Source organism: Amblyomma americanum, chromosome 7 (genome assembly GCF_052857255.1).
Source record: "Amblyomma americanum isolate KBUSLIRL-KWMA chromosome 7, ASM5285725v1, whole genome shotgun sequence".
Taxonomy (NCBI): Eukaryota; Metazoa; Arthropoda; class Arachnida; order Ixodida; family Ixodidae; genus Amblyomma; species Amblyomma americanum.
This window is the reverse complement of record NC_135503.1, coordinates 151,200,504-151,214,193: the sequence shown is the minus strand read 5'-3', so window position 1 is coordinate 151,214,193 and position 13,690 is coordinate 151,200,504. Positions and strand designations below refer to the sequence as shown.

Below are 13,690 nucleotides of genomic sequence, written 5' to 3'. Positions count from 1 at the left end.
GTTGTCCTGTTGAGAGTGACTGGGTAAAAAGTAAGCATAAGAACTCGGCACAAATATCATTAGTGTTCTTTAGGAGTTTCGAGTTAATATTGTCTACACCAGATGAAGATGAGATTTCCATGTTTCTAATTAAGGACGCAATACCCAGTGAGGAAAATGCGACTACCGGCATAGCATGCTCAAAGAGTAAATTAGATGTATGAAGTTGCGTATCGGTTTCATTAGTAAAGACGGATGAGAACGCTGCGTTGAATAAAGTAGCGCTTGGTCATTGCTTGGTAGAATCATCCGAAAAGAGATCCTCCAAGCTGCCAACACATCCTCCAAGCTGCTTAGGATTGACTTGGAGAGCACAGATAACATGGTTGCTGCTGCTGCATTCGACATTGGGTTTGATGTGAAAAATGAGCTTCAAGCAAGATCTTAAAACCGTCGCAACTGACTTTGCTCAGTTTCAAAAAAGACTATTTCCTTCGTGAAGAGGTGATGGAAAGGTCACCTTTGCAATACAAGCTGACCAGAGCTGCAAGCTGCTTGAACCCTACTAGTGTATTGACCCCAGAGGTTGGTGCTAAAAAGGTGTGCATTGCACTGGAGGTGCAAACGGAGCGCCAGGGGCTGACTGGCTTAGAAGCTGAGCGTACCCATTGTTCCTATGTCGAGGTATGCTCATTGAGCTCTGTATAGGTGCCATTGAGGAGCTTTGACAGAAAGGAACTGAGGCTGGATGCGCTCTGGTTTGAGTTGTGTTCACAGGACCATAAAGAGCTATTTTCGTTCGTCAAGCTAATTCTTTGCATGTCTCATGGCAATGCAGCTGTGGAACGACGATTTTCTGTAAACAAAGAATACCTTGTCAAAAACCTATAAGAACAGTCACTGATTGCACAAAGAGTGGTGCATGACGTAGTTCCAGCTGTTGGAGGGGTTTGCCAAAATTTGTGTTACAAACACAATGTTGCAAATGGTTCGCGGTGCCAACGCCTGATGGAAGGAGGAGTTGCAAAGAAAGAGGCAAGAGAGAATGGATGCATCAGATGCTGAAAGGAAGAAGAAAAGAGTAGCTGTTCTTGTCAAGGAGCTTCAACAAAAGAAGCAAAAGGTCATCAGCGATGCACAGTTGCAGGCGTCTCGTCTTAAGGAAGAAATTAAGTCCCTGAAACATGCTTGAAACAGCTAGTCAATGATTTTTGAATTGAATGAATGATATATTTTATTAACACTCTCAAGGTTGCATCAGCAATAAAGGAGAGAGGACGCAGGGCAAAAAGCTGCGTTGCAGAGCCACCCTGCACCCTCTGCTGGGGTGTATAGCCCAGCAGCTGATCACAACAGTGGAAGAGTGCACTCACTAACACAAAAGAAATACAGCTTTACTTTCTTTAATAGTGGATAAGCGGTTTTATGTACCTGAATAAAATATTTTGCTTTGAGCGCAATGCCTACCTGTGTAATATATTGCGTTTTTATGGCAGCGGTCTAAATTATTATCTAGGACGTGGGTCAGGGAATTTAATGGTAGTGTCCAGGAAAAACCTGGAAAAGTCAGGGAATTTGAAAATAATTTGGTAGACACCATGACTCCTCTCTGTTTGTTAATGCACGATCAATAATGGTTACACGTGTGGGTATATTAATCATACTATGGAGGTTGTATGACGCCAACAGGTCCAAGTAGCCTTTGTGGTGTTTAGTACTTGTGTCAGTGTTTGTTGAAGTCACCAACAATAATTATGCATTGTGCGTGTATGGTAAGAGTTGATAAAATGCCTTCCAGTTTTCCAAGAAAGGATGAGAGACGTGAATTTGTTTGTCGGTAAATAACACCAAAAACGAATGAGTGCTCCAGTTTTATGAACAGTGCCTCTATGTCTAGGCAACTGCAGATGACTGGTGCCAAGCACGAGAAAATAAGACCATTTTTAACAAAAAAGGGCAACACCCTCTCCTTTCGGATGAGGTATTGTATTGTAGTTAGGAATTGTAATTTGCTCCTTATTTTTTTCAGCTATGTTTCGGTAAGTGCTACGATGTGTAACGATTGCGATTGTCTTGTGAAATAGGCCATCGGAAGGTTCAGGTTTTTCTTGCAGTGCAGATATTACAATAAAACGTTGACATACTTTTATCACTGCGTAATAGGTCAGTTATATCTATGGTCAAAGACATTGCAAGAGAAAAGAGTCAATGTCAGTATGAGCATTAGTAATCAAACTATTTTGCTCATATCATCCACACAGATTATGAACATTACATTCGAAGTTTCCATTTTTCTCATCAAAATATTGCCCTTCGATACCGATGCAAACTTCCATCCCCTATCCTGTTTTGTTCCGATGCCGGCGTGTCTCTTGGAGCATAAATTTCTTATGGGGTGAATGGTTGTGGTTTGAGCTCCCACTCATCCGTTGTTTCACTGGTGTCTTTTGTCTGCAGAACCTGCAGCCAGCACTCCTGAAAAGCCGTGCACTGATGAGTTGCCAGGGGAGAAGCACAGCCCTGAGAAGCAGCATGCGCAAAAGTCAAGCCCAGAAAAGCCGGCTTCTGAGAAGCCAGCTGCAGAGAAATTGACTCCTGAAAAGCCACCTGTTGAAAAGCCTAGCCCCGATAAAGTGAGCCCCGATAAAGTGAGCCCCGAGCAGCTAAGCCCCGAGAAGCTAAGCCGCGAAAAACTGAGCCCCGAAAAAGTGAGCCCCGAAAAGCCGAGGGCAGAGAAGGTGGGCCCCGAGAAACCAAGTCCTGAGAAGCCAAGTGCCGAAAGAGCAAGTACAGAGAAGCCAGGCATGGAGAAGCCAAGCATGGAGAAGCCAGTTTCTGAAAAGGCAAGCCCCATTAAACTGAGCACAGAAAAGCTGTTGTCTGACAAGCCGGCAGTCCAGGAAAACACGCCCGTTGAAAAGCCGAGTGCGGAGAAGACCAGTGTCGCCGAGAGACTCAGCCCCGAAAAACTGAGCGTTGGAAGCCAGCCGGTCGTTCCTCCTAACTTTCTCAGTGCAGACAAGGCGAGTCCAGAGAAATTCAGCCCCGAGAAGGCCAGTTCTGAGAAGCCGTGCAACACGCTCTCGAACAGTGGTGGTGGTGCAGTCGCGTCAGGGCCCTTGGAAGCTGCCAAGCCTACGGTGGCCTCACCGCCTTTGGCGGCCTCTCTGGCAGTTCCCCAAGTGGCAGTTCCCACGCCTGCAGTGCCTGTGCCAGCAGTTCCTCCCAGAATGGCGGGAGGTCCCCCACCGGCATTAGGGGGTCAGTCAGTGCCCCGGGAAAATGGGGACGTGGTGGGCCCCCAACGGGGAGTGTTCTCAGTGTCGTGGCTGGACTTGGCGGAGGCAAGCGTGGAACGGGCACTGCGGGAGGCATCTGAAGTGGACGTGCTGGCCCTGCAGGGGGTGGAGGCGACCCACTGGGGATCCCTGGAATCCCAGCTGCCCGATGGCCATGAGCTGCTGCGCGGCACGGGCCTGGCACTGGTCGTGCGCTGTGCAGCTTTCCGTGTACTGGAGCACAGCAGCCACGCCCTCCAGAGCCTGGTTGCCAAGGTCAGAACCCTTTTTCTGCCCTGTCCCCGTCTGTGTGGCGTGGTGCGAAAATGCAGTCACTTGAGGATAACACAATGCTAGCATTTGCTGTGCTGTCTCAACGGAGACGGGGGTGTCCTGAACCACTTGCAAGTACATCACTGGAGGTTTTGGGGCTTGTCAAAAAAACCTCCATGTAGTGGCAATCAATCTGAAGTTTTCATTTACAGCATGCCTTGGAGCCACTTCATTAGTGAAGTAAAAGTTTGCAGGTTGTTGTGTCCTTATGTTCATGCCAACCATGTGTTCTGAAGTTGTGGTAGAATTTCAGGCATGAAACACTCTTTGGGCTCTGGCAGAAAGAATTTTAATGCAATAGCGTTAAAGGGACTATACAATAAATTAATTGAGATTACGTAAAGCAGACGAGAGATAGACATTTCATCACTTGTCACCCCAACGCAAGAATTTTTGAGCTAGCATCAATAACAACCAAGATATAGACGATTAAAAATTACGCTCCTCCTCTCCCCACTCAACTCGTACACGCGGGGCACCAGAAAAATAAAGAAAACAGGTCTGGGACTGGGCCCGAACTATGAACACGTCTTCCGCTGACGTTCCCTTTGCAACTTCCGGTTGTCGCTCCTAGCACTCCAGCAGCAGCGTCGGGGTTCTTTGCTTGTCATCTGTTGTAGTTAGCAGTAATGGACCGGGACCTCGAGGCGCGACTGCTCGCTCTTACGGCCGCGATGGGCATCGAGCCCTATGCGTTCACGCCGTACCGGCTGAACGCCAGTGACGACAGTAGTGAATCGGCGAGCCACTGCGAGTGGCTCCGGAACTCCCGACAGAAGGAGATGGCAGAGGAAAATTGAAACCATACGCGCGAAGGGGAATGCCCTGGCTCGCACTTGCCCGAGAGGGTCGCGCGGCGGCACGAGCAGACGATTTTCACGGCTACCTTAAGTGTGCCCGTGACGTCGTGGCTGCCCAGGCTCCAGCGAATGAGAGCGTGTGGTGGCCTGGCGACGGCATGGGTACAGTGACGTCTTTTTTCACGATTTTAGTTTCAAAATCGGTCACTACGAGCACACCAATCGGCCTGCGAATATTAAACACGGTTTTTAAAAATTCATAATAAATTGCCGGCTCAGTTCCGAAGACTCATACTTGGTGTAAGTGCTTCTTAGCATCATTTCTAAGCATTGAAAACATTTACAAGCGACTTTTTATTCATTGCATAGTCCCTTTAACTCTTTCCTTACCGCGCCATAGAGCATCGAACGCAATGGATCGACAATTTTTGAACGCCCCGCCAAAAATAAAACTCGCGCTTACGGGCGTGTGGCGCCATCTGGCCACTAATAAAAGAACTACTGCACGTTTTCGTTGTGTTTTTTTGCGTTCCGGCGCGAAGGCTGTTGCGGAAAAAAAAAAACCCGCGGAGGAGGTAGTGCGGAGTTTTCGCGACTTCGCGCTGAGAACACGTGACGCGCTGCTAGAAAAGAAGTGATCTAAAAGTGATTCCGCTGCTTCTGATGCCAATATTCTGAGTATGAGCAGTAGTGAGGAGTCCGTAGAGGACATTGGATCGTCTGATTTCGACTCAGACAGTGATGATTCGTCTACGCAGCCCGGACCTTCAACTAGTGTGGCAAGGTAAGCATAGTTTCGGATATCAGTATTGTTTTTATGCGGTGCGCGTGCTTTGTAAGCAACGACACCTGTTTACGTTTTTATTTCAGGGTGTCAACTACATACGGAGGCGATATTTTGCCAAACACGCCATGCCGAGTCAGGTTCTCACCGAAACGCGCACCGGGCGTACACTTGGACGTGATGCGCCGGAGTGAGACGCGGAGGTTTCTCGGTGCACTGGACATGTTCATGATGTTTTTTACCGCTGACATGATTGCCACTTTCTGTGCACACACAAACAAGTATGCGTGGATGAAGATTTTTGAGAAGCCGAGCTATGCTCAGCCAGATGGCTCTTGGCTAGAGGTCACGCCCCCTGGGATGTTGCATTTCATTGGGCTCTTGATTTACATGGGCATAGTGCAACTACCTCGCCTCCACTTGTATTGGAACACCGGAACGGCGGTCAGCTCCCAGGGAAGATCATGAGCAGGAAGCGTTTCTTCTCCCTGCTTGCTTTTTTGCATGTCTCAGACCCTGAGGATGATGATTCAGCTGGCAAACTGCGGAAGGTACTCCCGCTACTTCGAGAAATCAACGAGACGTCGGCACGACTTTTTCAGCCACGGGAAGCCATTTCAGTCGATTAAAAGGATGGTAAAATCTAAAGCACGCTCGGGAATCAGGCAATACATTCGGGACAAGGTGACGAAGTGGGGTTACAAATTGTGGGTTTTAGCTGAGTCAGAAACTGGATACACACTACAGATCTTCGTTTACACGGGCAAGCGGGAGACACCGGGACCACATGGATTGGCTTTTGATGTAGTCAGTAAACTTTGTGATAAATATTTAGGACAGGGATACAGAATTTACATGGACAATTTTTATACTTCGAAGCACCTTTTCGAACACCTCCTTCAGTGCAAAACGCTGGCGTGTGGAACAACGAGAAAAGATAGTCGAGTCTTTCCTGTCGATCTAAAAGATTCAAAATGGGAAAAGAAAGCAGAACGTGGAGACATCCGTTGGATGAGGGAAGGAAACGTTTTCTTTCTTCAGTGGAAGGACCGTCGGGCTGTCAGTCTTATGAGCACCATTCCTACACCCAATGAACATGTGCCTGCAAAGAGACGTATAAAAGCGGGCAACAAGTGGAGCGAGAGGACCATAAGAAAGCCCTTGTTGGTGCATGAGTACAACGAAGGTATGCTGGGTGTTGACAAGTCAGACCAGATCATTGGAACGTACAATGTGCTTCGTAAATGTGTGCGCTGGTGGAAAACTCTTTTTTCACTGCATAGATATAGCCTGTGTAAATAGTTTTATTCTGTTTCAAGAGCATCGGAAGGAGTGCCCCGATATTCCTGAGCTACGTCTGAGTGCCCGCTTTGACCAGCTTTCTTTCCGAGAGATGCTCATCAAGCAAATTTTGAATCTTGATGACGATCAACCAGCCGGCATATCTTATCTGCCACCCCCCTGGATTCGCCATAAGCCTGAGAAGGTTGACAACCGAAGGAACTGCAGGCAGTGTTATGAGAACACAAAGAAAGAACTCAAGACAAATGTTTTTTGCAGAACCTGTGAAGCGCACCTGTGCTTCACGACAACGCACAACTGTTTCGCCGATTGGCACATGCGTCATGGGCGCTGAGTTCAAAGCTCACTTGAAAATGTAATTTTTTACCTAGAGCGCTCAAATTTTCAGGAAGTGTACCTGAGTTCACGCACAATCATATGTATATTCCAGTTTCTTTTTATTCTATGTGTGGTGAAGTATAGTGTCAATTTTGTGTCTTCGCATGTAGGTTTTTCTTCCTTTTCTTCAGATTTCAGAAATAAAATGTCAAAAAATGGTGCAGTGATTACTTTGTATTTAACTACATTGGAAAGGCAAAACAATCAGCTACATTTTCATATATAACAATTCATTGAGCAACAAAATTCTCCCAAGAAAAAAAATATTTTGTCGACACAGCAAAAACTGCCGTTTTCCGCGGTAAGGAAAGAGTTAAGGGGGGACTAGGCTCTTTGGCACCGAAAATCGGCCCAAAAATCAGATTTTCAATCTTCTAATTTTCCTGTTCCCCGCACCATTCCGCATCTGTATGCAAATTTTTATCATTATACCTCACATAATTAAGCAGTTATAGCGGTTATACCACACCCACTGCCCTTTAAATTGTGGACAAACAACACCTAATTTCGATCGCCCGGCACATCGAAACTACGTGCTCTACCGCGGCCATTTTGGCCTCGTTCGAAAGCGCGGGCTTTCGGCTTATTTTTCTTTCGAGCAGCAACCCTGTACATGCCGTATTCGCCAAAGAAACGAAAGAAAAAATAAATAGCGGCGCGCGCTGCTATTGGCTGGTTTAGGCACGTGATAAAAATGGCGTCGTCTGGTTGGTTCCGGCAAGCTAGCCATGGAAAGCGGACGCCCGGCGACGCCATTTTGTCCTTCTGCCGCCCACGCTAGTCCAACGCGAGAACCATGCCAGGAGGCGCGAAGAAGTACCGCTCTGTGCACAAGTTCAGGCGAAAACGTGCAAAAGGAAAAAACTTGTTAATGACGCGACATTGTTGCATACTGTGCAACAAGAAAGCGCCAGTGGTACGGGATTGAGTGACGGTCACGTTGCGGGCGGCGACGCTTCTCAGTCTCCGCTGGTTAACGGCGGTGTTCTTCGTACCGATTGTAGTCGCGTACGAATTGACACCGCGCCTGTCACTAACAGTGACATAACTCAAGCGAGTGCCCGTGAGCAGTCTACACTTGATCGACTGGAATCGACGCAGGCGACAGCACGAAAGACCGCGCTGTTCGCCGATGGAAGTGGTGCGTCCGCAGGATCAGACGCAGACGGAACAGCCTCCTATGCAATAATTGACCTCAGCGTTGCGAACGTCCGCTTGGATGCCGTGCGGTGCAAAACGTGTCGCGGATGCGTGAGGTTGATTACCAGCGACGAGAGCTATGGCCTCGCCGTGAAACTGGTCGTGCTATGTGACAACTGTGGTGAGATTGTAGCCGAGTGGAAGTCGCGGAGGGTTGACGGTGAGAAAAAGTGAAATCCTTTCGAGCTCAATATTTTTGTTAGTCGAGCAATGCTGTCAACCGGTAACGCCCAGACAGCAGTGAACGATATCTTTTCGGCGATGGGATTGTCGCGGCTTGGCATGCACAACAAGACGTTTCAACGGCACTTGAAAAACACACTGCAACCTGCTGCTACTCGGGCAGCCGCGGCAGCTATGGCACAGGCCGTGCAGGCAGTGGCGAAGGTATATGACGACGTGTTTTGGGGCACAGGGGGAACATTGCCGTGTGTTATGACGGCACATGGATGACGCGCGGGCACTCGTCACATATAGGCGCCGGTGCCGTAGTGGAACTCTTCACTGGTTATGTGCTCGATTATGTGGTGCTGTCAAACTTTTGTCTGGGCTGCAAAACTGGCCCAAAGCCAAACACTGACAGCTATGAACTCTGGAGATCGTGCCACGAGTGCCAAAAGAACACCAACTGCTAGGCTGGCCAAATGGAGGTAGAGGCAGGCAAAATTCTATTTGAGAGGTCTCTACAGCGCCACAACATGCGCTACACAACGATGTTTTGCGATGGGGACAGTCGCACGTTTAATGCCCTTCAAGATGCTAAAATCTATGGCTACATTGAAGTAGTCAAGGAGGATTGCATAAACCATGTGCACAAGCGTATGGGAGCAGCTTTGCGCAACCTCTTGCAGAGGCACAAGGGTGCAGGAAAACAAAGTCTTGGTGGCAGAGGAAGGCTCACAGATGATCTAGTTGACAAGCTAGCTACATAATATGGCCGAGCGCTAAGGTCAAATGTAGGTAATGCGGATGCCATGCAGCGAGCCGTGATGGTGACATATTACCACGTCACGTCTACTGATGACTGCCCCCAATCACACTTTGTGTTCCACTGGTGAGCAGTCTTGGTGCCGCCACAACGCTGCAAAAGCAAAAGAGGAGCCCGAACCGAAGCATAAATACAGTCTGCCAAGCGATGTGGCTGAAGCTCTTTTGCCCGTGTACAGTCGCTTATCAGAGAAGAGCCTGCTGCAGAGGTGCATTCGGGGGAAGACCCAGAATTTAAATGAGAGCTTCCAATCGATCATCTGCACCTTGACCCACAAAGAGCGGCATTCGTTACTGTTTGCTGTGGAGCAGCCACAGCAGAAGCTGTGCTGCGCTTCAATGCCGGCTTCAAGCATACAGCAACAGCAATTCTGCTAAAATGCAACGCGAACGTGCCAGCAACTGTCTCCAGGAGAGCTGAAGAAAAGGACTTGCGCCGTAACACGCGTTCTGCGAAGAAGCGGGCGGCTTCGCTTGGCTTTGCTAAAGCGGGAAAAAAAGAAGCACCGCGACAGCATGCAATCTGACTATGCTCTTGGTGCATTTTGAAAGCATGCAAAGGTCTTTGGGGTTTTCTTCCCTGATTAAATACGCTGTGAGGCTTGAGTGCTTCTCACAATCCCCCAATTTTGGTGGTGTTGCATTTTTGAAAGATTAATATCTTTGGTCATGTTCTCACTATTGCTATAATTTTTTTTTTTTGCTAGAAAGGGAACCTTGTGAGTCACATGACACCAAGGTAAATGCAATGACCACAAGAAAAAATTTACTGAGAAGGTTATCTGTCTTGGGTACCCAAATGGACCTTTCCTTTCAAAAGTTTCCTATTGCATAACTTAGGCTGAAATTGGCATAAGCCATTAATTTTTGCGTTAATTCACTTTCCACGTGTTTCTGATCATGTTGACATATCAATCATTGTCATAATTTACATGTAGATACTGTGAGGTGTTTTTTCTCGTTTTCTCAAAACTGCAATTTTCAGGGTTCTGCAATTTTGGAGGAGCGATATCTCTTAAACTATTTGTGCTATAGCTCTCATTCTTGTTCTGTTAGAAAGAAAACCTCTTGGACAGTGCATTAAGTCTAATATATGTTCAGTTATTACACGGCAACATTTACAAAATTAATTATCAATCTTGGGTGCCAACTTGGGCTTTTTGTCACAAAAGTTTGACTAGGTGTAACTTTGGTTGAAATTCTTCTAGCACATTAATTCGTGTCTTGTTGCACTCTATGATCCTCCTAGATCACTCTGGCAAATCTATTCTCATCGTGCCATAGAGTGTTTATTAATTAGCCCACCTCCAAATGAGCAACATGAATTAGGTGAAAATTTGAAAACTATTTCATCTACAAGAAAACTAATCAGATATTTGAAATCAGCATGCAAAAATATACAAATGGTGCAAGTTTCAACCAGATCCACCCATAAATAAGGAAAAAAGTTCTGAGAGGGGTGTCCCCCCTTAAGGGTACAGTTCAGCAGAAAATCTAATGTCGGCGTTGGCAGTGAGGATGTGAGAGAAAAATCTTTGTAGAAACAGTCACCCACCTGCCAACTGGGTCACATGACCTTGTTTTGTCATCACAAATTGCCCACTGGATTGTGAGCAAATGTCCACCATGGCAGGTGGCAGTTAAATTAATGATTGGTCACGAGAGCTTGCTCAGCAGGAGCAACCTGTCTCTCTCAAATTGCACTGCACCCATGGCTATGCTTGAAACAGCCATTTGCCCAGGCAATGGTGCATCGCTTAAGCGCTGCGTCACTGTGCCAGGAGTGGTATGAAGTCTCATAGCGGATTGTGAATGTAAACTAGTGAATGACGAATTCCACGTGCACAGGCATGTAGGCAGGACCTAGGTGACAAAGGAGTACAATCAAACCTGGTTATAACGAGTGTGATTCAATGCAGTTTGTTGCTATATGGAATACCGTATTTACACAATTGCAAGTTGACCTATTTTTCAAATTTTGAAAATCCTAAGTTGGGGGGTCGAAAACAAAGCATCGCACCATAAATAAAGGCGAGAAAAATGAAATATCAGTCGTGCTACAGTGCGGCTGAATTTTTGCTGCTTGGCTCCGTCGCATCGCTCTTGGTGCTGGCCTTGAGCAGCTGCAGTGTCAGCGCACAGAACCGGCATCCCCACACTGCGCGCGGCGGCCGATGGTGGCTGTCGATAAGCAGCAAACCGGCACCTGCCCACTCCCCACACGTGGCCGCAGATTGCGTCTTCTGATAAGCGGTGGCGGCCCAATATTGTATTCGCATTCTGCTCTTAATAGGCGTCGTCCAAGTTTTTTTTTTTTTACTTTCAACCGTGCATTCTGCGCTAACATCTATAGTTGATGGGAGGTCCGCTGTTCCAATAGCGGCGGCACCTCCACTCGGAACCGCAGCGGCGTTGGGAAGTGTCGACAGCCGACAGAAGAGCCAACGCCGCTCAACATAGTTTCTCTTTGGCTCTGAACAGGGTTCGCACGGGTCCTTGAAAGCCTTGAAAACCCTTGAATTTGAAAATGTGATTTTCAAGGCCTTGAAAACCTTGAAATATTTATTGGTTCCTGAAAAACCCTTGAATTCCGTGATGATAGTCATTGGCGCCGTTCAGCGATTGCCCGTTGATCAGCTGGCCACCTTGAAAGCGAAGGTAGCCTCCCGATCCAAGCCAAGAAAATCCAGTCCGGTTCGGGCGTTCGTCCTCCATGTTGTCGGGTTGTGTTTTTTTGTTCGCTGCGGTCGCGCACTTTTTATAGTTGCCGTCCTCATACTGCTTGTTAATCGCCTCCCGTTGGCTTATTCAGAGCACTTGTATTGTGGCACGCGCTGGACGTGGGCGTAATTGTGTGTGCGCACAATGCCTGGGAAATGCAATTTCCAGCGATCGTGGCTTAGCCATGACGAGTACAAAGACTGGATTGCGCCGGACACCACGAGTTCGCATCGTGCTAGATGCAGACCGTGCGGAAAAGTGTTTGACATCTCATCGATGGGAGAGTCTGCGCTAAAGAGCCACAAGAGGAGTTCGAAACACAGCGCGAGCATGAAGAACGCAGCAGGTAGCTCCATGTAGAACTACGTGACATCGCGCGAGTGTGGCGAATCCGTTCATGTGGTCGAAACTCAGTCCCCGAATTTGAACGTCGCAAGCAAGGCTCACGATTTAGTGACAGAAGCAGAAATATTGTGGGCTTTGAAAGTTGTCACGTGTCATTACTCGTACAGCTCATCCGCCCACACAAGCGATCTGTTCAAGAGAATGTTTCCCGATAGCGAAGTGGCGAAGGTCTTCACATGTGGAGAGAAAAAGTGCGCGTACCTGGCGTGTCATGGTCTTGGACCATTCTTTCTATCATCCATTCATCGGGCAATAGATAAGTGCGACTATTACGTCGTTCTGTTTGATGAATCCGCAAATGATTACCTCCATCAGAAGCAGATGGATATACACGTCAGGTACTGGGATGCATCTCAGAAAATAACAACAAGGTACTTCACATCCGTTTTTATGGGCCACGCGACTGCAGGTGACATCGAGGATAAATTGTTGAAGGCACTGGAGCCATTACTGCTTGTTAAGATCCTACAAGTGTCCATGGACGGACCGAATGTCAACTTGAAATTTTTCAGAAGCTTTCAGGAGCACCTGCAAAAAAACTATCAAGTACAATGCCTAGATTTAGGCACTTGCGGTCTGCACGTTGTGCACAACGCCTACAGGGCGGGTGTAACTGCCAGCAAGTGGGGAGTGGACATTCTGTTGTCTAGTCTAAGTGCATTGTTTGAAGATTCCCCGGCGAGGCGAGAAGTACGTCGCCCATCGCTGGGTTGAAAACGTTCCGGTAATTGAACGAGCCCTTTCGCTGTGGCCTGGTGTGAGAATTTACATTGAGTCAGCAAGAAAGAAGTGAACCAGCCGAAATGTGCCTCCTTTCAAAACTTGCTCAGTTTCTCCAGTGACCCACTAGTCCCCGCAAAACTTAACTTTGCCCTTCGGATTGCACTGATTCTGAAACCTTTCCTGACGGACTATCAGGCAGACCAACCACTTGTGTTTTTTCTGGCAAGGGACCTCGAAACAATTGTCAGGAAGCTTCTCACAGAGTTTGTGAAGTGTTCAGTTCTCTCTGCGTCAGTTGGGACTGCAGGCCTGTTGAAAATCAACATTGAAGACGTGAACAATCACACAGCACTTGAGAAAGTGGACATTGGTTATGCAGCTGAACAAATTTTGAAGAATTCCAAGGTCAGTGCAAAAGATGCGTTTGCTTTTAAAATGGAATGCCAGCAGTTCCTTGTTAGTGTGTGTAAAAAGGTTCTTGAGAAGAGTTCTTTAAGATTCCCTTTGGTCAGAGGCCTTTCCTCACTGGATCCCCGTCAAATGTGCACCAAGCCAGACCAGTGCCTAGCAGGACTCAAGAATGTTTTGAATGCCCTCATCGCTGCAAAAAGGTTGAGCAATCACCAACGGGACTCTGTTCTCTCTGAGTACGCCGAAATGCTGCAGATGGAGAAGCATAAGCTGCAATTGTTTGAAAAGAGCTCTGACAGGCTAGACATTTTTTTCTTAGAACTCCTAAAGTTCAATTCATCCTACGCTGAGCTCTGGACAGTAGTCCAACTTTTGCTTGTGCTCAGCCA

The 13,690-nt window shown here is 47.5% G+C and overlaps 1 protein-coding gene across 3 annotated transcripts in view; it reads left to right on the top strand.

Moving 5' to 3' along the window:
• The window catches only part of LOC144096676 (uncharacterized), a 109,069-nt gene that overhangs the window by 64,322 nt on the left and 31,057 nt on the right, over positions 1 to 13,690 (top strand). For all 3 annotated transcript variants that reach the window (XM_077629514.1, XM_077629513.1, XM_077629512.1), the window contains one exon: positions 2,437 to 3,533. In XM_077629514.1, the coding sequence (XP_077485640.1) occupies positions 2,437 to 3,533 (1,097 nt within the window). The remainder of the gene's footprint in view (positions 1 to 2,436; positions 3,534 to 13,690) is intronic.